This window comes from Mesitornis unicolor, unplaced genomic scaffold (genome assembly GCF_000695765.1).
Source record: "Mesitornis unicolor isolate BGI_N332 unplaced genomic scaffold, ASM69576v1 scaffold14733, whole genome shotgun sequence".
NCBI lineage: Eukaryota > Metazoa > Chordata > Aves > Mesitornithiformes > Mesitornithidae > Mesitornis > Mesitornis unicolor.
Window position 1 is genome coordinate 1 of NW_010174069.1, and position 18,683 is coordinate 18,683.

Here is an 18,683-nt window from a genome sequence, read left to right on the forward strand (position 1 = left end):
GGGTTCCCGGAGGAGGTGGTCTCCCGGGAGCGGGGCCGCTGCCTCTGTCCTGAGGGAAACTGCTGGTACCCTGTGGAGCGGCACGGGGCTTGCCCCGGGGCGGCCTGGTTTTCCGCCCCCAGTCAGGCCTGCCCACTCCCCCGGCGGTGGAGGGCCCCTACCTGCTTTCTGCGACCTCGGCGGCGAGGGCAGGCCAGTCTCCCTGCTCAAGCCCTTCCGGCGCGCCCTGCGGATACCAGACGCCCTACAGGGTTGTTGTGCTGAGGGGTCCCCAGGGCCCGTGTAAAGGACAGGGTGGTCTCTCTCTGTTGGCTGCAGGAAGATAAAACGCATCCCGTGGCAGAAAGCGGCTGCAGTAGAGATCCTGCAGTAATCTCCTGGGAGGCAGATCATGAGGTTACCCTGGACTAACAGCAGCTTGCCGGGTGGCAGCTCCTGCTCTCGTTTGTTGTTAAGTCTGCTGCTCTTTGCTTTTTATCCCTTTTCTTGGGAGGGGAACGTGAGAAGTAGAATGGGTTAAGACATAAGCAGCATCTGGGTGTAGGTGGGGAAAGGAGATTTTTCTTTGCTGGAATTCTGCAAATGAGATGAGTTTTCTGATTCAGGCTTGAAGTCTTCTTGTAATTTTATAACGCTGTCTGAGCAGAGCACTGTTCTGTGTATGTGTTTGAACTCTCTTTCCAGTTTTACATGGTTGTTTAACTTGTGCCCTGGTTTTATGTTGTAAATAGCTTGGACAAAAGAAAGACTTGTGTTTATGTTATCAAAGGGGGAACCAAACTTCTAATCCAGACTTGCCCTGCTCTGCTTTTAGCAGTTTCTTTTAAAATGAAGGTGTAGGTTTTCTCTGTTTCACTCACGTGTGAGGAGATATCTCAGCTGCTGCTGTGTAGAGCCACAGGAGAGCCAGGCCATCAGGGAGCTGTGCTGCCCAAGCCCATGCAATGACATTTGGTGGTCTGTTAGTGCCTGTTTGCTCAATGGGGATGCTTTATTTAGTCTGTATTAATGTTTTTGTCAGGCTCAGACTACCAAGCTCTGCCCTAGCAGTGTGCAGAACAGTTGTGCAGCCTTTCCATTCTATGTATATAAAAAAAACTCCTCTTTTTGAGGACTGGCAATCCTTACATCCTGGTCTCTCCAGTAATGAACTACGTGACAGGAGTTTATAGCTTGGTTCCTTTTGGAGCTGCCCTCAGATCTGTGATTTACAGGGGAAAGACTCAGGTTTCCTCTTGCCAGACATGTAGGCTATTTATTACAGCTCAGATCTGCTTTGTAAAGCACAACTGACTGCAGGAAGAGATATCTGCTAAGTTAACAAACTGCTCAGGAGGGTAAGAGTTATGTTGCAGGTAAATCAATTTGAAAAATGCTTTTTTGTTGTGTATGGCCTGGTGGTTTCAAATCAACTATGAGTATTGTTTCTTCTAAGCAGTTGGTTGTCCCAGATCTTGCTATAGTCCTAATTGTCCCCTGTTCTGGTACCAGTTATAGCAAGGTGATATTCGTGCATTTCACAGGGAGGAAGAGACAGACAGGAGCTCAGCAGGGAAGAATTTATCCATGAACTGAAATAAGTAGTTGGTATGTGGAGGGGTGGAAAAGGCAAACAGCAATAAATCTGTGTGGCTCTATGAAGCCCTTCGTCCCATTCTGAAAGGCTGAGTAATGGCAGCCCTGTTTTCTAGAGCAGAAAACTCTTTCCTAGTCCTTTTCATTCTGCTTGGTTTTTTTCACCACACGAAGTGGTGGTTTTCTTACAGCACCTTTGCTGTGGTGTGCTTTGGGAGTCTGAAGTGAGTGTTTGCTGGGCTGCTGGAAGGCAGTGCTGAACCTCTGCTATTCTGTTCTTCCAGAAACATGCAACATGGCAGCAGCCATGGAAACTGAACAGCCGGGCCTCGAAATCTTTGAAACTGCGGGCCGTGAGGAGCAGGTCCAGAGAGAGGAGCAGCCAAAACTGGAACCTTTCTATGTAGAGAGACATTCCTGGAGCCAGCTTCGGAAACTGCTCACGGATACGCGGAAGTATCATGGGTACATGATGGCAAAAGCCCCTCACGACTTCACGTTTGTGAAGAAAAATGATCCTGAAGGACCTCATTCCGATAGGATCTACTATCTGGGTGAGCTTGCTGCGACAGCCTGCGTCGTGACTAAACAGTCCCTGCAGAGCCTGCTCGGGTTTGACAGTTCTTGAGAGACTGTTCTTGGTGTTTCTGGCAGTTAAATCATTACGGATTTCAGGCCAGATTGCCTGGTCAGATGTCATGATCATGATTGTAATGTCTCATTAAAACTTGTGATGCAATCTCCAACAGAAATGGTGTGGTTGGATGTGATCTACTAGGCCTGTTAGAGCTGGAAAAGAGCTGTGAAATGTGCTTTGGGGCATGTTCCCTAGGCCAGAGGACAAGTTAAGTCTGTTCAGGCTGTTTTTTCTTGCTCCAAGTATGATATCCCTTGTCCAAGAGCTGTGTCAGTTTAATCTCCTTTCTCTTAATTACAGCTACTGAGTAGAACCTTTCTCTCCTTCAAAGATTTCTTCCAAAACAGAGATTATAAATGTAATTTTGAACATTCTTTGTGCCTCAGCTACTAATGGAGTGGATTTTCCAGAGATTCTGGAGGGAATAAACAGCGGTGTAGGGCAGGGACAGCTTAAAGAGTAAATGTTTTTCTCAATATTTTGGTCATGATAAAGAGGAACTTAATGTAATTTATTGTTCTTGACCTTGGTGCCTCACTTTTGCATTGTTTCACCAATTAATGTGCGCTTGATATATCTGCATTTCTAAATTGCAGCTCTACTTGAGGTGATTTGGCGCTGTAAATGATACTGTGAGCTACCTTCTGGGTGGCTTTTTGGAGCAGGCCTTGTGGCAGAGGAATACTTCTGTCAAAAGCTGCACGAGCTGAACATAAGTCCATAAAAAACTGGGTTAGGCGGAAAGCAGTGGCCAGAGCAAAGGCCTAGGAGCCAGAACCATGTTCCAGCCCCATTGCTTGCTGCTCAGGCTGGTTACTTAAGCTCCCATTTGTGATTTCACAGAGTCTTTGCATGTTCTGTGCAGTGGCATAATCAGAAAGCTACTGATCTGTCTCCTTCTCCCCTTTTCAGAGAATGCATGTCATAACCCTTGAATATTGCTGAGTTCAATGGTGGGTTAAGGCTGACACCAGCTGAAATGAGCTCTGGTTTCCTATGTGCCCCTTCCTGAGCTATAGGTCAGGCTTGGCCTTCACTGGGGCACATTTGGCTCCCTCTGGGCTGATCCCCATGTGCCTTGGCAGGAGCTTTCAAAAATCTGAATAGCACTGAGGGAGAGGAGCAGGAAAGGGACATTCAGACCTTCCTAAAGATGCATTAGCTTTGAAACACAAGCTGCATCATGCGGTCCTCCAGCCAGGGGGATTAGCAGAAAGGCCCTCCTTGATTTTAAAAGCTTATAATATAAAAGGACACCAGCCTTCAAGAAGACACAGATATGCTTCAGGCTGCATGGTGTAAGTTCCTTGTTCTCTGCCTTCTCCATGGCTTGCATTTCTGTGAAGCAGGGAATTCCCAGGGTGCAGCTGCCGTGTAGAGACCATCAGTGCTTTCTCTGGAAGGAAGGGCTTGTGAAACTGTTCCTTGGTATCCTTTGAGAGTGTTTGGATTATTAACAGAAAGCTAATACACTTTTTTTTTTTCCTTCTCGCTGTCACAATAGCAATGTCTGGGGAGAACAGGGAGAACACGCTTTTCTACTCTGAAATTCCCAAAACCATAAACAAAGCTGCAGTCCTGTTGCTTTCCTGGAAGCCTCTCTTGGATCTTTTTCCGGTAGGTCCTGATTTCTTTCTTGCTTCTTGGCAGCATAGCAAGTACACAGACTTTGGGCTTCCACTTATAAGTTGTCATTAAGGTTTGGAGTTCATGGTCTTGAACATTTTAAGATTCTCCTTGTACTTGGCTAACTCTGCAGCCATCTCAAAAACAAGCACAGCTTTCTCATCAGCGTTTGGAGTTACAGCCTTTGTGCATCATAAGAAGTGTGTGTGCTGGATGTTTCCTCCTTTGCCAGTGTTAATTTGCATCAAACTCTCTGCTGTGAGATCCTGGGGATTGCTGACAGAGCCTGTAGTCTCCAGTAGTCGCTGTCTCGCAGCGGGAAGCGATGAGTCCCCCTGAGGATCAGTCAGTGGCTCTGTGACTCATGCTGGAGCAGAGGATCCCATTCCCACTCACTGGGACACGTGTCCCCTTTTCACCTCTGTGCACAGCAGCCCCGCACCAGTCCCACCTCATGTGCCATGACAGCTTGGAGGAGGTGAGACAAAGCCATGTGGAATTAGGTGTGTTTCTTCCCTGTGTTATTTCCTGAGGCTTTCAGCCAGACATAAAATTCGTGCTGTGCTTTCCTCCCACCAGACCAGTCACTGCGTATCTTTGCAAAAGTTAGTAAAGACTCCTGCTTGTTCTAGAAATAACAGACCTTCAGTCTGATCTTTCTTATACAAGTGAATATTGGAAATAATGTTGGCCTTGCTATGGGAGAAGTGGCTGTCAGGTTTACAGTTGTGTAGGATATGATCGTGGCCTGCACCTACAAGTGCTGGTGGCAGAGGCAGAAGCAGGAGCTGGCTCCTGGCTGCCAGAAGGATTCTGGAGGAGGAGGGTGTCTGCACAGCCATCTGCTCCTGGAAGCTTGGCATGCAGAGATGCTCTGTCAGTGTAGTAAGACCTGCAGAGCAGATGTGTTGATTGTGCTTCTCTGCCTGTGTTCAGGCCATTCTGGACTATGGGATGTACTCTCGTGAAGAGGAGCTGCTACGGGAGAGGAAGCGAATTGGCACGATTGGGATTGCCTCTTACGATTACCACCGAGAAAGCGGCACCTTTCTGTTTCAGGCTGGGAGTGGAATTTATCACGTCAAGGATGGAGGCCCTCATGGATTTACTGTGAGTTTACTTGTCTCCCCTCCTGTCTCACTGCAGTACTTCTTTGCTCTTACTAGAAGCTTCTTTGGCTGAAGTGAAAGCAAAAGAGCGTTATCATCAGTTATTGCTGCATTAGCATGGCAAGTAGCCTTGATAATCCTTGAAATACGGAGAAGCCCTCCATAGGGATGCATTTCCATGGTTGTAGAAACTCAGTTGGAGTATTACAAGAAATGGTAGAAACCATGGCAGCAAGGCAGGACACCAGATTCTGTTGATTTTTTCATAAGTAGCAGCGCCAATAAAAAGCAACACAAAGGCTGTGATGTTCCGTGCTCTTTCATGTAGTCAGAAGTCACATCAGAGGCTGCTTTTGTTCCCAAGCTGTGGTTTGGAGGTCCCTGTTCAGCAGTAGGTGCTGTATGTGTTACAAGATTTGGCTGTATAACTTGCAGAACAAGCAGCCTTTACTCTGCTGGTGCTGAAGCTGGACTTCAAAGCTGAAATAATTTCTTCTTATTACAACAAAGGCCTAATGTCTGTCTAACCCTGTTGTCAGGGAGAATTTACTGTACCCTGAGTTGCTTTTGGAGGACAAGATTGTATGTTCTGCCAGCCCCTTTTAAGGGTGCTGTTTTAATTTAAGAGTGTGCCAGGCTTCTCTAGGCAAGCTGCCTTTGATTTGTGGCTAATTCTCAGCACTAATGAAAGAGGCTCTGGTGAGATGTGTGCAACCATGGCAGAAGCAAAACTCACCCTATAAAATATCTGCATGGTATTTTTCTGTGTTTAAAATAGATATATTCCTCTGTTGTAAACCTATGTATTGGAAGTCAGTGTCCACACTGCTGTGGTCTTAGAGACCTTCTGATAATCCAGGTTAGTTTCTCTAAGTGTCCATGTGTTATCATTGCTTACTGTGCCTTTTTTCCTTTTTTTTTTTCAAACAGCAACAGCCTTTAAGACCCATTCTGGTAGAGACCAGTTGTCCAAATATCCGGATGGATCCCAAGCTTTGTCCAGCTGATCCAAATTGGATTGCATTTATCCATAGCAATGACATCTGGATATCAAATATAGAAACCAGAGAAGAAAGGAGGCTAACATTTGTGCACAATGGTAACGCATCCTGAATTAAAATTTCTGCACCTCCTCTGCACTTGTTCTTGCTAGACTGAATTAAGCAATGGCACGAGGGGCTCTTCTGAAATCTAGGGGAATGGACACTGTTTATTCCACCTTGTTTGACACATTCTACGTGTTTCTTCCAGTGCAAATATTGTGGGATGATTCCTTTCCCTGCACTGTGGAATCTGGCAAAGCGAGTTATTTGTTGAATACGTACAGAAGGGCTCTTCTCCTGAAACGCAACACATTCCTTTTTACTGGAACAGCCTTTTTTGTGTGGAGGAGCTGTGGGTGGAATAGTGCTGGAGGAAAGTTTCTGTCAGTGAAATCAGGCTGCAGGGCCTTTTAGAAACAGTATAGGCAGTTACTGAGTAGCACTGTGGCTTCTGTTGGCCCCTCATACTCAGTAACTCAGGTCCTCGCTTCTTGCCCTCTCCACCTCTGTTTTAGGCTTGTATCCTGGAGGAAGAAAAATGGGAAATTGTGGATAAAACACTTTTAAAAAATCAATTGCATTTTGTATTTAAATCATACATTGTATTTAAACTGTATCATTGAAATTTTAGTTAAATTAACATTTCTGACACTTCATAATAATGCTTTAGCTTATTTAAATGTTAAATATTAAAATATTATGTAACTACCTTAAAAATAAACGGTAGCAATGACTCCTTCTCAGATGATAATTATTTATGGAGCGCTGCTAAGTTACCTCCAGGGTAACAGGAAAAATATTGAAGCCCTATGGATATGTCATCACATTGAGATGTTATGTAAGTCTGTTACTTTTGGTCTGTACAGTGAATGAAATGCTGATGCTTTCCTTTTTATGAGTGTTGATATTTTCAGTTTCAGTTGTTCAGGAAGGTTTGTTCTGTTTGTTTGTTTTTATTTACTGTGATTTTCTTAAAATTTGTTCCATTTCACTGAACTCAGGTAGGAGGAATGTTTTCTTTCTTTGACTAGTACATAGAAAATTGAGCAATTAATTGGGTAGGAGTAAGAAAGGAGGATGGCTTTTCTTTCCTGAAAGAAGCTGCCATGTCAGAGAGGATTAGATCCTCCCTAAATAAATCAACAGAGCAGGGTGGCAGCAGAAAACAAATCTGCTGAGAAGTCAGATTTATTATTGTGTAATTGTTCCCAGGAGGTGAACTTGGGCCGTGTTTAGGATAATGCAGAACTCGTTTGATTCTGCAGTACATCACAAACTAATTATTTTGTGTCTTTTTTTTTAGAACTGGCCAATGTTGAGGAGGATCCAAAATCTGCTGGCGTGGCTACTTTTGTGCTGCAGGAAGAGTTTGACAGATACACTGGCTACTGGTGGAGCCCAAAGGCACAGCCATGTGAGTGTGTCTGACAATGTGTCTGTCTCCTGTGCTGTGCTGTCCCATGCAGAGCTATGTTGTCTTCTACTTCTCTGTGTGCAATATAAGAACCTTACACTCCTAGCTCCCTTTGAGCTAACTGCAGCAGTGGGCAAGTTACAGTGGCCTTGTGAGCACATGTTACTGGGGGAAGAGACTTTCCATCTCACAAAAGTGATAGGAGTTGTAAGACTGAGTGCTTTGCTTAATGAAACATGAATCACAGATTTTGTTGGATTTTTCTTCATCCCTCCAACCTCCTTGTGCTCCTGGGAGAATATTGATGCCTACAATGACTGCTAATGACAGCTATTCTGACCAGAATAATTCATTTACAGCACTGAATGGAGGTAAAGTTCTTCGAATTCTTTATGAAGAAAATGACGAGTCAGAGGTGGAAATTATTCATGTCACATCACCTATGCTGGAGACAAGAAGAACGGATTCCTTCCGGTACCCCAAAACTGGTGAGACCCTGGTACCTTACATGTCTGTTTCTGGGGGACACACATTTTATTCCATGTGCCTGACAGCAGTGATTCTCCTAGCCTAGAGCAGAGGGTTGTTACAGGAGAGATGTTGTGTAGTCTTTGAATTGGTGTCTATGTAGTGGAAATGTGTTTGGGGAAACAGCTGCTGAGGAGGTTAGATTACTCACTGCTGGCTGTACTGATGTTCCAGCCATGTGGTTACTAAGAGCTCTGAGCCTGAGTCTCTCAGGAGTTGACAGAAACCCTATCTGATTGTCACTATTTTGGAGCTGCTGTCTCAGAACCTGGCAGATCTGAGTTGTTGAGGAACTGATCCTCATTACAGCCCTGAGGGAATAGCTGCAGATTGATGGCCTTTTGCTTTTTTTGGGGGGGTTTCTGTTTAGCTGCTGGCAATGCCCTGGTAGTTCAAGTTCTGAAGGACTCTGGTCTTCATGATGGCTCTTGGACTTTGAACAACAAACTCAGCGTGTTTACAGCCTACCAGGGAAAAAAAAAACTTGCTGTCATATTTTCAAACAGTAAATGGCCTGAAGGCTTCAACAGTAAAAGGGTGAGGGAAAGCTTGAAGTGTGTTAAGTGAAGTGCCATTGGAAGCAGGGAAATGGGACTTAAGCAGACCTGCTAAGGGCTAACTCACTGTGTCAGGTGTACGGGGTGAGTTTGCACAGTCCGACCCTTGTTGGTCTGAGATTTCCCTGCTGTTTCAGCAGAGCATGTTGCTCACAATTAACTAAGTGTTTCACTCTCTTTCCTTACTTGTGAAATCTTCATTTTTTGGAGAAATACCTTCTGTTTGGCTGACCTTCCCAAGTTGCAGAATTCATTTCAGGTCTTGCAGATTCCCTGATCCACAGGCAAAAGTTTCTGCTTATGATCCTGATTTACTACTTGTTTCTAGGGGCAAAAAATACTCAGTGTTAGCCTGGGAAGTGAGGAATGACTCCTCTGTTCAACACAAATATGTATCTAAATTATCTTAACCTCACTAGTCATGGCAATAGGTTTTTAAGTGAGTTGCTCTAATTTTCACAAATGCTTTTTAGTGCTGGATCACTTTTTTATGCACAACCAAGAAAAACAGCCAAACAAACAGTAGACTAAAGGCTGCTTTGATATCCTGCTCACTCCTGAGCGTTTACTTCCAACCAGTACGTGCATCCTTAAGCTGTGGGAGAGAAGACTGCCTGTGACAACAGCCCTGCTCTTGATCAGATCTGTTTGCAGGGTTACATCCGCTGAGTCTGCCTCACACGTGCAGTCTCTTTTCCCTGGCTGGTTCTGTGCTGTCTCTCACACATGCGAGTAGGCTATTTGATCGAAGAGCATTTTACTATTTGCCTTTTCCAGTTCTGTGTGAATAACACCACAATAATCCACAGTTCAAGTCTGCCCTCTTGGAAGCAAACAATTGGTGTCTGACTGCTAACATCTGTTTTTATAGGTACAGCGAATCCAAAGGTCACTTTCAAGATATCTGAAGTGACAATCAATGCAGAAGGCAGAGTAAGTTCTATGTTCTGCTTGTTTTCCGAATAAATATCATTTTTGTGATTCCTTTTTTTTGGTCAAATTCATTCTCCAGTTCAGTACAAATAAACTTTCTGGGGTTTGATAGCTTAGTGGCTTCTCTGGAGGCAGTGCATTCGGCTTATTCCTATGCAGATACAGTGTCTGTGTGTGCAGCAGTATTTCTCAAGGCTGTGCTTTCCTTCCCCACCACTGGTTTATGAACTCAGCTGCAGAGCAGAATATTTTAGCTGTGGATGGTTAGACCTTCTTAGGTGACAGATCTCTTGATTGGCTGTAGATACTGAGAAAAATTTATTACAAAGAGAATATATCACCTACAAAAGCATGAACTGTATGGAAAGAGGCAAACTTTGCTTTCGCCATGGGATTTTTTAACATGCAGAAATTTCCATAGCTCAGTCCAAGATCTTTAGAGAGTTAAGAAATTAATCTTAAAGCCATAGTTTTTTTGGGATCGTCTCTACTCCTGAGCTACTTCAGCTGACATAGCAATGCTGACATCAGCCAGCAAAGGCAAAGGAAGCTGTCACAACCCTTTGGGTACCACTGTGACTTGTCCCCAGTCCCAGCAGGGACAGACTGCAGAATTGCATATCGTGAGTTAGAACCACGTAGATAACTGGATGTCATGCAGGATGTTCAACATCTACCAATGAAAGCACCTTACAAAATAGCTCAGTACAAATCACTTCCTCTTTATGTGGGGAAACTGGGCGTTCGGGTGACTTGTCTGAGCCAAGCAATGGATTTGTGAGTGGCATCCAAATTTCTCAAGTCACAGCCCTGGCTGTGCTGATAGCGTGCAGCTCTTGTGCTATTCTGGTGTCTGGCTACAGATGGGGTTGAATCCCCTGCGTTGCAAAGGCTGAACAATCTAAATTGCATGAGTTGCACGGAAGAAGTCTTCTGTGTCCAGACTCTCATCGTGCATGAAAACTGGTTGTGGGGGTTCATCTCAGTGTCACTGAATTGCTGCTTTGTCAACAGATTGCAGATGTTGTGGATAAAGAGCTAGTTCAGCCGTTCGAGATCCTCTTTGAAGGAGTAGAGTACATTGCTAGAGCTGGGTGGACGCCAGAAGGAAAATAGTGCGTATGTTAATCCTGTCTCTGCTTACAGGGTTTGGGGCAATGCAGTTAGAAGCAGAATGTAGCGGTCTCTGTCTTCTTCAAGCTTAAGCCTGCTTTCATGTTTACATTGCTACAAACTTGTTTGTGCAAAGGGGACAATTTTTCCAAAACCAAATCAGAGTTCTCCTTGTCTCTTTCTCTGGTACTGCCTGGCCCTACTGCTTTGGTATTGGGCACTCACAGCCTTTGATGTATGTGTCCTCTCGGCATCCCTGCGAGAGAGAGTGCAGTGCTATTGTCCCCATTTTACAGATGGGGAACTGCAGCCCAGAGAGGCTAAGTGACTTGCCATGGTCACACAGGAAGTCTGTGGCTGAGGAGAGAAATGAGCCCAGGTCCCCCAGGCCCTAGGCTAGCGCCCTAACCACTGGACCATCCTTGCTGACCAGACTTACTGATCAGAAAACCTGCTGTAAGTGCTACTTACATTTGCATGTCATTTTTAACCCTGTAGATGATGTAGTACAGTGTTTCTAACTCACCAGAAGCTTCAGAATTGCGCTTCTCCAGTTCTTGAATTTAAAGGTGACTTTCACCTTTTTCTTTTTTTCTTTTTTCTTCCCCCAAATGTGATAGAAATGCAGGGACACATTTGCTCCATTATCTTGCTTTTTGTGGAATAATTGTTAGAGCTACATGTAAAGCCATCAGGAGTGTGGCAGGGTCTGCTGCCAGTCCATTTAGGTGCCAGTGTTATTCTCTGCCAGATAGAGATTTAAAACATGAGTATTTTCACAAGTAGCCTGAAATTTCAATTGAATTTTTTTCTGCTTCATTATTCCCTCTGATTTTTCTCTTCTCTTTCTCCCCTAAAGCACAATTCAAATCTGGGAGAATAGAATTAATTAAACTTTTGAACCAGCAGTGCTTATGCAATATTGAAATGAAGTGTTGTGGAAGAGATTTGTCTGTGTGGGTGAAATTTTACATGTGGCTTTGTGCTTAACCTGAAATTGAACATCCTTGACTCCCTCAAAATGCCTTGTGCTAATGAGTGACTGTGGAAATGTTCAGACCCGCTAATACTCATGTTTGCATGTTATTTTCTCTAATATCTGTCTCCTCAACAGCATCTGGTCCATCTTACTGGATCGCTCCCAAACTCGACTTCAGATCGTCTTGATCCCTCCTGCATTATTCATCCCCACAGAAGATGATGCAATGGAAAGGCAGAAACTTATCGATGCTGTACCAGATTCTGTTACACCTTTCATTATTTATGAGGAAACAACAGACATCTGGATAAATGTAAGAATTTGAATTTCAGCCTTCTCTGACAGTTTGTTGTTCGAGACCCTATTTGTAGCACTTGAGCAACTTTGCTGTTGCTGCGCTGCCTAGGAGAAAGTTCCCTGTGTGCAAGTCCTGGGCATATTCTGTGCTTCCTGCTGTAAAAAACAGTATGTAGAGAACAGAGAGATTTGGGATGTGAAAGCAGAGCTGCTTTGCTTAAGGCTGCCCAGTGGTCAGGCAGAGCTGGGAGAGAGCATTTGCACGAAGCCTTCCAGTGAATGGTCCCTATACAGCAGGTGCTCTCCATGATACCATGTTTTCTCCTTAGTAATAGTGTGTGTGGTTTCAGGATGGTACAGTGAGTTGTCCTTTCTTTCTCCACTATTTTTACTGGCTAAAGTGTTTTCTGACTGGCAGCTGATACTGTGATACAGGTAAATGCTCCTGAGTCCCTCAGAAGACTGTCCCTTGAAGCAAGAGTTGACATATCAGGAGTGGGAAGATTATGTTAGCTCATCTTTAAATAACCCTTCATTTCCAGGCATTTAGACAGCACTGGACAGCGGAGGCCACTGAACTCTGCCTTCCCTGGGTGGCTTTCATATGCTGTCTGCAGAGCTGGACCCACCTCTAAGCCAGAAATGCACGTGCAGCAAAAGTTAATTCAGTGGCCAGAATTTAGAGTTAGACTCGCAAAAAGCCTGGAGCTGTGCAGTGTATGTGGCCACTGTCTGCAGACACCCACTGACTTATGAGCAGAACTGGTTCTCCCAGTAAGGGACACTGCTGCACCCTGCTAGCGTGAACTGTGTTGTCTGCGTTGAGCAGTAAGAGGAACTTCTGATGTGTGACCCTAGTGCCAAAGTCCTGCTGATAACAGTGATCCACTGCTCTGTCTCCACAGATCCATGATATCTTCTATGTTTTCCCTCAAACCCATGAAGATGAGATCGAGTTCATTTTCGCCTCTGAGTGTAAAACAGGATTCCGGCACCTGTACAAAGTTGTTTCAGTTTTGAAGGAGAGCAAGTATAAAAGGTCATGTGGAGGCCTCCCTGCTCCAAGTACGTGAAATTACTCTCTTGCTTTAATTGGGTATTTGCTGGTGACTAGTGAGGAAATAAATGTCTTTCCCTTTAGCAGGAATCATTGTCTTATTGGGAACTCCTGCTATTGTCCGGGAAAGTGCTTCACTGTACAGTCATTCCTCTTGACATGGTACAGGGGTTATTCTGTACTCACTATGCTTTAGTTTTAACCCTGATTCTTCCTCAAAAACTAGAGGGAAATGTTTCCAAAAAATCAGATGGGAAACAAGCTCCCTGAGACACTGTGTGACGCACAGTTGGCTTTTCCTTGTCAATGTTGGAACTGCTTTTGTGCTGACTTTGCTAGAAGTTAATCATTATACCAATAGCATGGCTACCTCTGATGTGCAGGGTCCAATGTATCTGATAGATGCACATTGGTTCAGGACTTGATTTTGCAAGTAAAACCAACATAGTCCTTGCCAGCCTTTACAAGCAGGTTGGTGGCAGAGAGGCCAACACATAGCATGGTTTTAAAAAGGTCCATAGAGGACCTTCCTGTCGGAGTGGGCCCACACTAAGCCTCTTAAAAGGAACACTTCTGCTTGGCAGCAAAACCTATGGTGTGACAACTATTCAGAGAATTCCTCTCTGCTCTTGGAAACAATCATGGTGTTGCTGTACAGACAGAGATGTTGTTAGGAGAAAATTACTGGTAGCTATTGCAAATGGAAATGCAGGAAGAGTTATTTCAAGCAAAAAAATTCAAGGACCGTGTGCTTCCGAGCTGCAGTCAAAGTTTGGTCTTGCTCAAATGTGTGCTACAGCTCTGTGCAAAGCTCCCAGAGGTTTTTTCCCACAGCATGTGTTCTTTAATTTACAGTTTCATGCTGTGATACTTAATTTACTTGGTGTATGTTGAAGGCACCGAGGCCTGGATGCACAAAAAAATACACCTCATTTTACTAGAGGTCCTAGTTTCATGTAACTGGTTTTTTTTTTTTCCAGAAAGCATTATATCCTGGATTGATAAGATTTCTCTGAATGCATCCAACTGCTTTTTCTTGCTAGATTTCCCTAATTCTAAGGGAAATTAAGCCATCTTATAAAAGCAGAGTAGTTCCCCACTCTGTTGCAAAATTCTGTTTTTAACACTTGAGATTCCCTTTGCATGCCCATTTTTCAGTATAAAACCTCCATTTCTGTGCAAGTGACAACATAGTTTGGGGGTTTTATTTAAAAAAAAAAAGGCAAGCAGGCTGTCCAGGCCTCAGGTTGAATCCAGTGACTCCTTTAACATCTATTTCACAGAATGTCATTAGTACCAGCCCTAACATTTCCCGGGGGAGCTGGCAGAGGTGTGGTCTGCTGCAAAAGCAGGTTGTTCTTGGGTTTAGTCAAGTGAAAAAGCTTGGAAGGAAGAAGTATTATTGTGACCATGTGTTTTGTAAAATGTAAAAGTGTAAAATCTCTGGTTTTATGTTATTTGTAGGTGACTTCAAGTGCCCCATCAAAGAGGAGATAGCGATTACCAGTGGAGAATGGGAAGTGCTTGGCAGGCATGGATCCAATGTAAGTCTGTGTTCTTGCTGCATGGAAATCCTGCAAGCAACACACGCTGCAGGGCGATGGCCTCTGGGGCCTCACATATCTGTATGTGTTGCATCAGTGAGGCTCTGCCCCCTGAGAGGAGTGGATGGATCATGGGGGTTATTTTGGTGTGCTTTCATCCTTCTCTACCTCTGATACACTACTCTGGACCACAGGGTGTGATTTTGGCAGTGTGGGAAAGCAACACAGGCAATATTAGTTGGCTTTCTTTTCCTGTATGTTCCTATGTGAATCCTTGTTAATAAGGAGTTTTCCCCACTAAATTCAAGGCTTAAAGAGGAGGAAAAGGGTGCAAAAATACTGTGGGGCAGCAGTGAGGGAATTCCACATGGTCCATGAGCAGCAAGATGTGATGGTGTCCAACTGCTGTCCTAGAATTGAGAGTTACTCATTGGAGGGTTTGTTTTTAGCCAGGGTACACAGTGTTTGTGTCCCATGTAGCTTCTGAGCTTGCACAGGGAGGGAGGAAATGCTGCCCAAAGTGCTGCTCTTCTAGCCCTGAGCTGGATTAATTCTTTAGTCATTTTAATCAAACAGCTGTTTGAGGATAACTGTTTGGTTTGGACTTTGTAAAGCTAATTAGAAATAGGTTTAGGGAATGAGGTGTGCAAGTTGACCTGCATTTGAATTTGTTCTGCTATCTGCTCAAAAGGAAGAGACAACTGAGGAATATTTAGCATGGCAGTGGTTTACAGTCAGCTGCTGCCTCAATTTCCCTCTGGGATGGTTTATGTCATATGCAGTTTGGGAAAGGGCCTGGAGAGTGGGGAGGTGACAAAGAATGGGGGACAGAGTTATTTAGCATAGCAAACAGTAGAAGACTGGGAAGAGCAAAGGACATGCATGAGAGAGCTGAGCAACGAGGTGTGAAGTGCAAATCACAACTGACAGTGTGTGGACAGTAAGACCAGTCATTTGTCCTATTTCTTGCAGATTTTTGGGCTACAACTCAGCTTTATGGAAACATGGCAGGGGGTAGACTTGCAGGCGGAAGAAGTGGGTATTGTTTTGGCAAGAAACAACATTGAGGGATGTGTTGTTTGTTTTGCTTTTGACAGATCTATGTTGATGAAGCCAAAAAACTGGTGTACTTTCAAGGCACAAAAGACTCGCCTTTAGAGCATCACTTGTATGTTGTTAACTACGAGAATCCTGGAGAAGTGAAGCGGCTGACAGAACGCGGTTACTCTCACGCCTGCTGTGTCAGCCAGGTACCTGTGAGGCCCTGTGTGGACAGGGCTGGCTGGGTGTGCTATGGCTTATCAGCAGTCTTGTTCTTCATCGATCAGCAGACAAGGCTGTATTTGAATATAACAAAAGTAGATTTTACACTCTGGTGTGTGTTTACTCCTGTGTGTTGTACAGTGAGTGCTTAAACCCACCCTGGAAACCAGATTTGACCCCCCAGTTTAGTTGCTGTTCAGCTTACTTCAGGCAAAAGGAGCCGGGAGGAATTGTTTGAAACTGTTTGAGCCTGGCTCTTTTATCCTGAAGTGGGCTACAGAGTACTTGCCGGAGGAGGTGAGCCTGTGGCAACGTTGGGTAGGGGTCCAGGCATCTGGGGCAGTAACCAGTTCAGCTGGGAATGCTTTACCCAGACAAGGATGTGTGACAAGGTCCTCATGCCACTGTTGGTTTGGCAGGTGTATTTTTGTCTTCAGAGTGTGAATATCTGAGTCTTGCTAAGGACTGTAGCTTCTCAGAGTCTATCTGCTGTTATCAACAGAGCTCAGACTTCCTGGTTTAATTTGGTCTGTAAGCATCTTCTGAAAGATGTAAATGCAGAAAGAAATGATCACTTTTGCTTGTGGCTCTGCACTGAGCAGTTCAAGATAATGTTCCTTTTCTCCCTAGGATTGTGACATGTTCATCAGCAAGTACAGTAATCAGAAGAACCCGCACTGTGTGTCACTTTACCGGCTGACAGGACCTGAAGATGATGCAGCTCACAGGACAAAGGAATTCTGGGCTACCATTTTAGACTCGGCAGGTAATGGTGTGGATGAGGAACTGGAAAAGGACAACCAGGATCACAGAATGAAAGATATCCCAGAATATGCTTGCTTGAGACTTGCTGTTGTGGGTGACTAGACGTGTCTCTGAAACTCATACCTGTGTGAGGAGTTCTTTGAAGTACAGGAATGACATTTGCAGCTCAGCAACAACTGGGTGTAAACTGGCCACATTCCGTTTTGTTTCTGTTCCCTTTCATCTCTTCTTCCCCAGGATGTCTGCCATAGCCTGTGTTTTCCATGTATTAATGTAGTGAGTCCTAAGTGGGGTTAGGAAGGGATGGGACCCCTGTAATGTCTGTGTCAGGGGAGAAGAGTTACTACTGCTCAGAGGAGAGCAGGGATGGGATCATGATAGGACTGAGAAAGCTCCCTAGGGCTGGGGGCATTCCCAGCCTTTGCGTGGTCCCAGCCACGTCACTGGAAAGCGTGGGAGAGCTCCACTGGGATAGCAGCAAGATTGGTGATGGAGCAGAGCTGCGTTATTCACCCGTTCCCTGTTAAACCAGCCTCTCTGTTCCCTCCCATGGCAGGCCCTCTTCCTGATTACATTCCCCCAGAAGTGTTTTCCTTCGAGAGCTCCACGGGGTTTACGCTCTATGGGATGATGTACAAACCTCACAATCTGCAGCCTGGAAAGAAGTACCCCACTGTGCTCTTCATCTATGGAGGACCTCAGGTGAGTGCAGCATGCTGGTGAGCAGTGGAATCAGAGGTGACTTCTGGATGCCATTACACATGTGGTTGTGTCATTGCTCTTCTCTTCCAGGTACAGCTAGTGAACAATCGGTTTAAAGGAATCAAATATTTCCGTTTGAACACTTTGGCCTCTTTAGGCTACGTGGTTGTTGTCATTGACAACAGGGGATCCTGCCACCGAGGGCTGAAGTTTGAAGGAGCCTTTAAATACAAAATGGTAAGTGGAGCTCTGAGTCTGGCTCTTCATTTCCAGCCAGAGATAGGTTTGAGTCCCAGTGTTACCTGAGCTGAAGCACTGATTTGGCACAGATGCCCAGCATTGCCTGTGTGACACTGCCTGGATTTGGGGAGGTGAACTGCATGTGGTTGAGCTGTGTGGATTCGAGGGAGGAAAGACTCTCTATGTGAGAAAGATAAAATGTCAAGGTTTGAGATTGCGAACCAACTCCACGTTGGCATACGTAAAAAGTGGTTCATTTCTGACTCCCACCAGTTATGCTTTGCTGCTCACGTGAAGCAGGGTAGTTTCATTCACAGCCGGGGGTGCTATTTAGGGCAGTTTCCTGTGTCAGGCTGAAAAGGGTGAGTGTGTTTGGCCGTGTGTACAGGCAGGGAGGGCCTGGGCCAGGCTCTGCTGGCTTTGGAGCGCAGCTCTCTGTGTGTTGAGAATGGCATAGCAAAACTTCTTTTCTTTAAACTCTATTTTTTTTTCTCCCATCCCAGGGACAAATAGAAATCGATGACCAAGTGGAAGGGCTGCAGTACCTAGCATCGCAATATGACTTCATTGATTTGGATCGTGTTGGCATTCATGGCTGGTCCTATGGAGGCTACCTCTCTCTTATGGCTTTAATGCAGAGGTCAGATATCTTCAGGGTATGTTCATACATTGAGTACTTATTCTGGTGGTGCAGACAGAATTTTTCCCTGCATCGTGTAACCTCCCACGGGTGTTCACAGCACAAAGACGTTTGAGCTTGCTCTAGACAAGTGAGGACACAGTGTTCTGGCTGTTTTCTTCAAGACTCTTCTATTTGGGTGATTTCAGAGAGAAGTTGCTTTTCTAGCAAACATTTCTTCCACAGTGTTTTTAATTAGGCTTCCAGGCTTTGTTTTGATTGTTTGGTTTTTCATACTTAACACACAACAGATCTGAAAATCTATTCACTCTTTAAAGCTAGTGCTTATTAACAAGCCACAGTACCTTTTAAAACCAGCCATCAATGGGTATTGCAAGAGCAATTGTAAGTTATTGTGTGACCTTGGGTTGTCTCCTCAGTTTTCTCCACTTGTATTTCTGTGTGAAGCATGGGGATGAGATGTTCTGTGTTCCCTCTCTGCAACTGTATAAGAGAGCTTTGAACTGTTGGACTCTTGAGCTTGAGTAAATGAACTGTTCTGGGATAGCTGTACCAATGTCAGGTCACCTATGCTGAAGGTGCCTTTATACAGTGTCAGCTGTTGCCCGCTTTGTGTCAGCTGAGTTCTTTGTGCTGTGAACGAAGGGAAATGATCCTGCTG

The 18,683-nt window shown here is 44.8% G+C and overlaps 1 protein-coding gene across 4 annotated transcripts in view; it reads left to right on the top strand.

The window, feature by feature from the left end:
* The first annotated feature begins 1,865 nt into the window (after window positions 1–1,865).
* The window catches only part of DPP8 (dipeptidyl-peptidase 8), a 19,316-nt gene continuing 2,498 nt past the window's right edge, over window positions 1,866–18,683 (top strand). Inside the window, exons 1-16 of one of the 4 annotated variants that reach the window (XM_010180928.1) lie at window positions 1,866–2,129; window positions 3,717–3,829; window positions 4,775–4,948; window positions 5,878–6,046; window positions 7,294–7,410; window positions 7,764–7,892; window positions 9,361–9,422; window positions 10,437–10,537; window positions 11,650–11,827; window positions 12,717–12,876; window positions 14,333–14,412; window positions 15,510–15,662; window positions 16,306–16,441; window positions 16,997–17,142; window positions 17,233–17,379; window positions 17,886–18,038. In XM_010180928.1, coding sequence (XP_010179230.1) covers window positions 1,871–2,129; window positions 3,717–3,829; window positions 4,775–4,948; window positions 5,878–6,046; window positions 7,294–7,410; window positions 7,764–7,892; window positions 9,361–9,422; window positions 10,437–10,537; window positions 11,650–11,827; window positions 12,717–12,876; window positions 14,333–14,412; window positions 15,510–15,662; window positions 16,306–16,441; window positions 16,997–17,142; window positions 17,233–17,379; window positions 17,886–18,038 — 2,277 coding nt within the window. In that variant the 5' untranslated portion in view covers window positions 1,866–1,870. The remainder of the gene's footprint in view (window positions 2,130–3,716; window positions 3,830–4,774; window positions 4,949–5,877; window positions 6,047–7,293; window positions 7,411–7,763; window positions 7,893–9,360; window positions 9,423–10,436; window positions 10,538–11,649; window positions 11,828–12,716; window positions 12,877–14,332; window positions 14,413–15,509; window positions 15,663–16,305; window positions 16,442–16,996; window positions 17,143–17,232; window positions 17,380–17,885; window positions 18,039–18,683) is intronic. The other 3 variants (XM_010180929.1, XM_010180930.1, XM_010180931.1) reach the window with 3 other exon arrangements.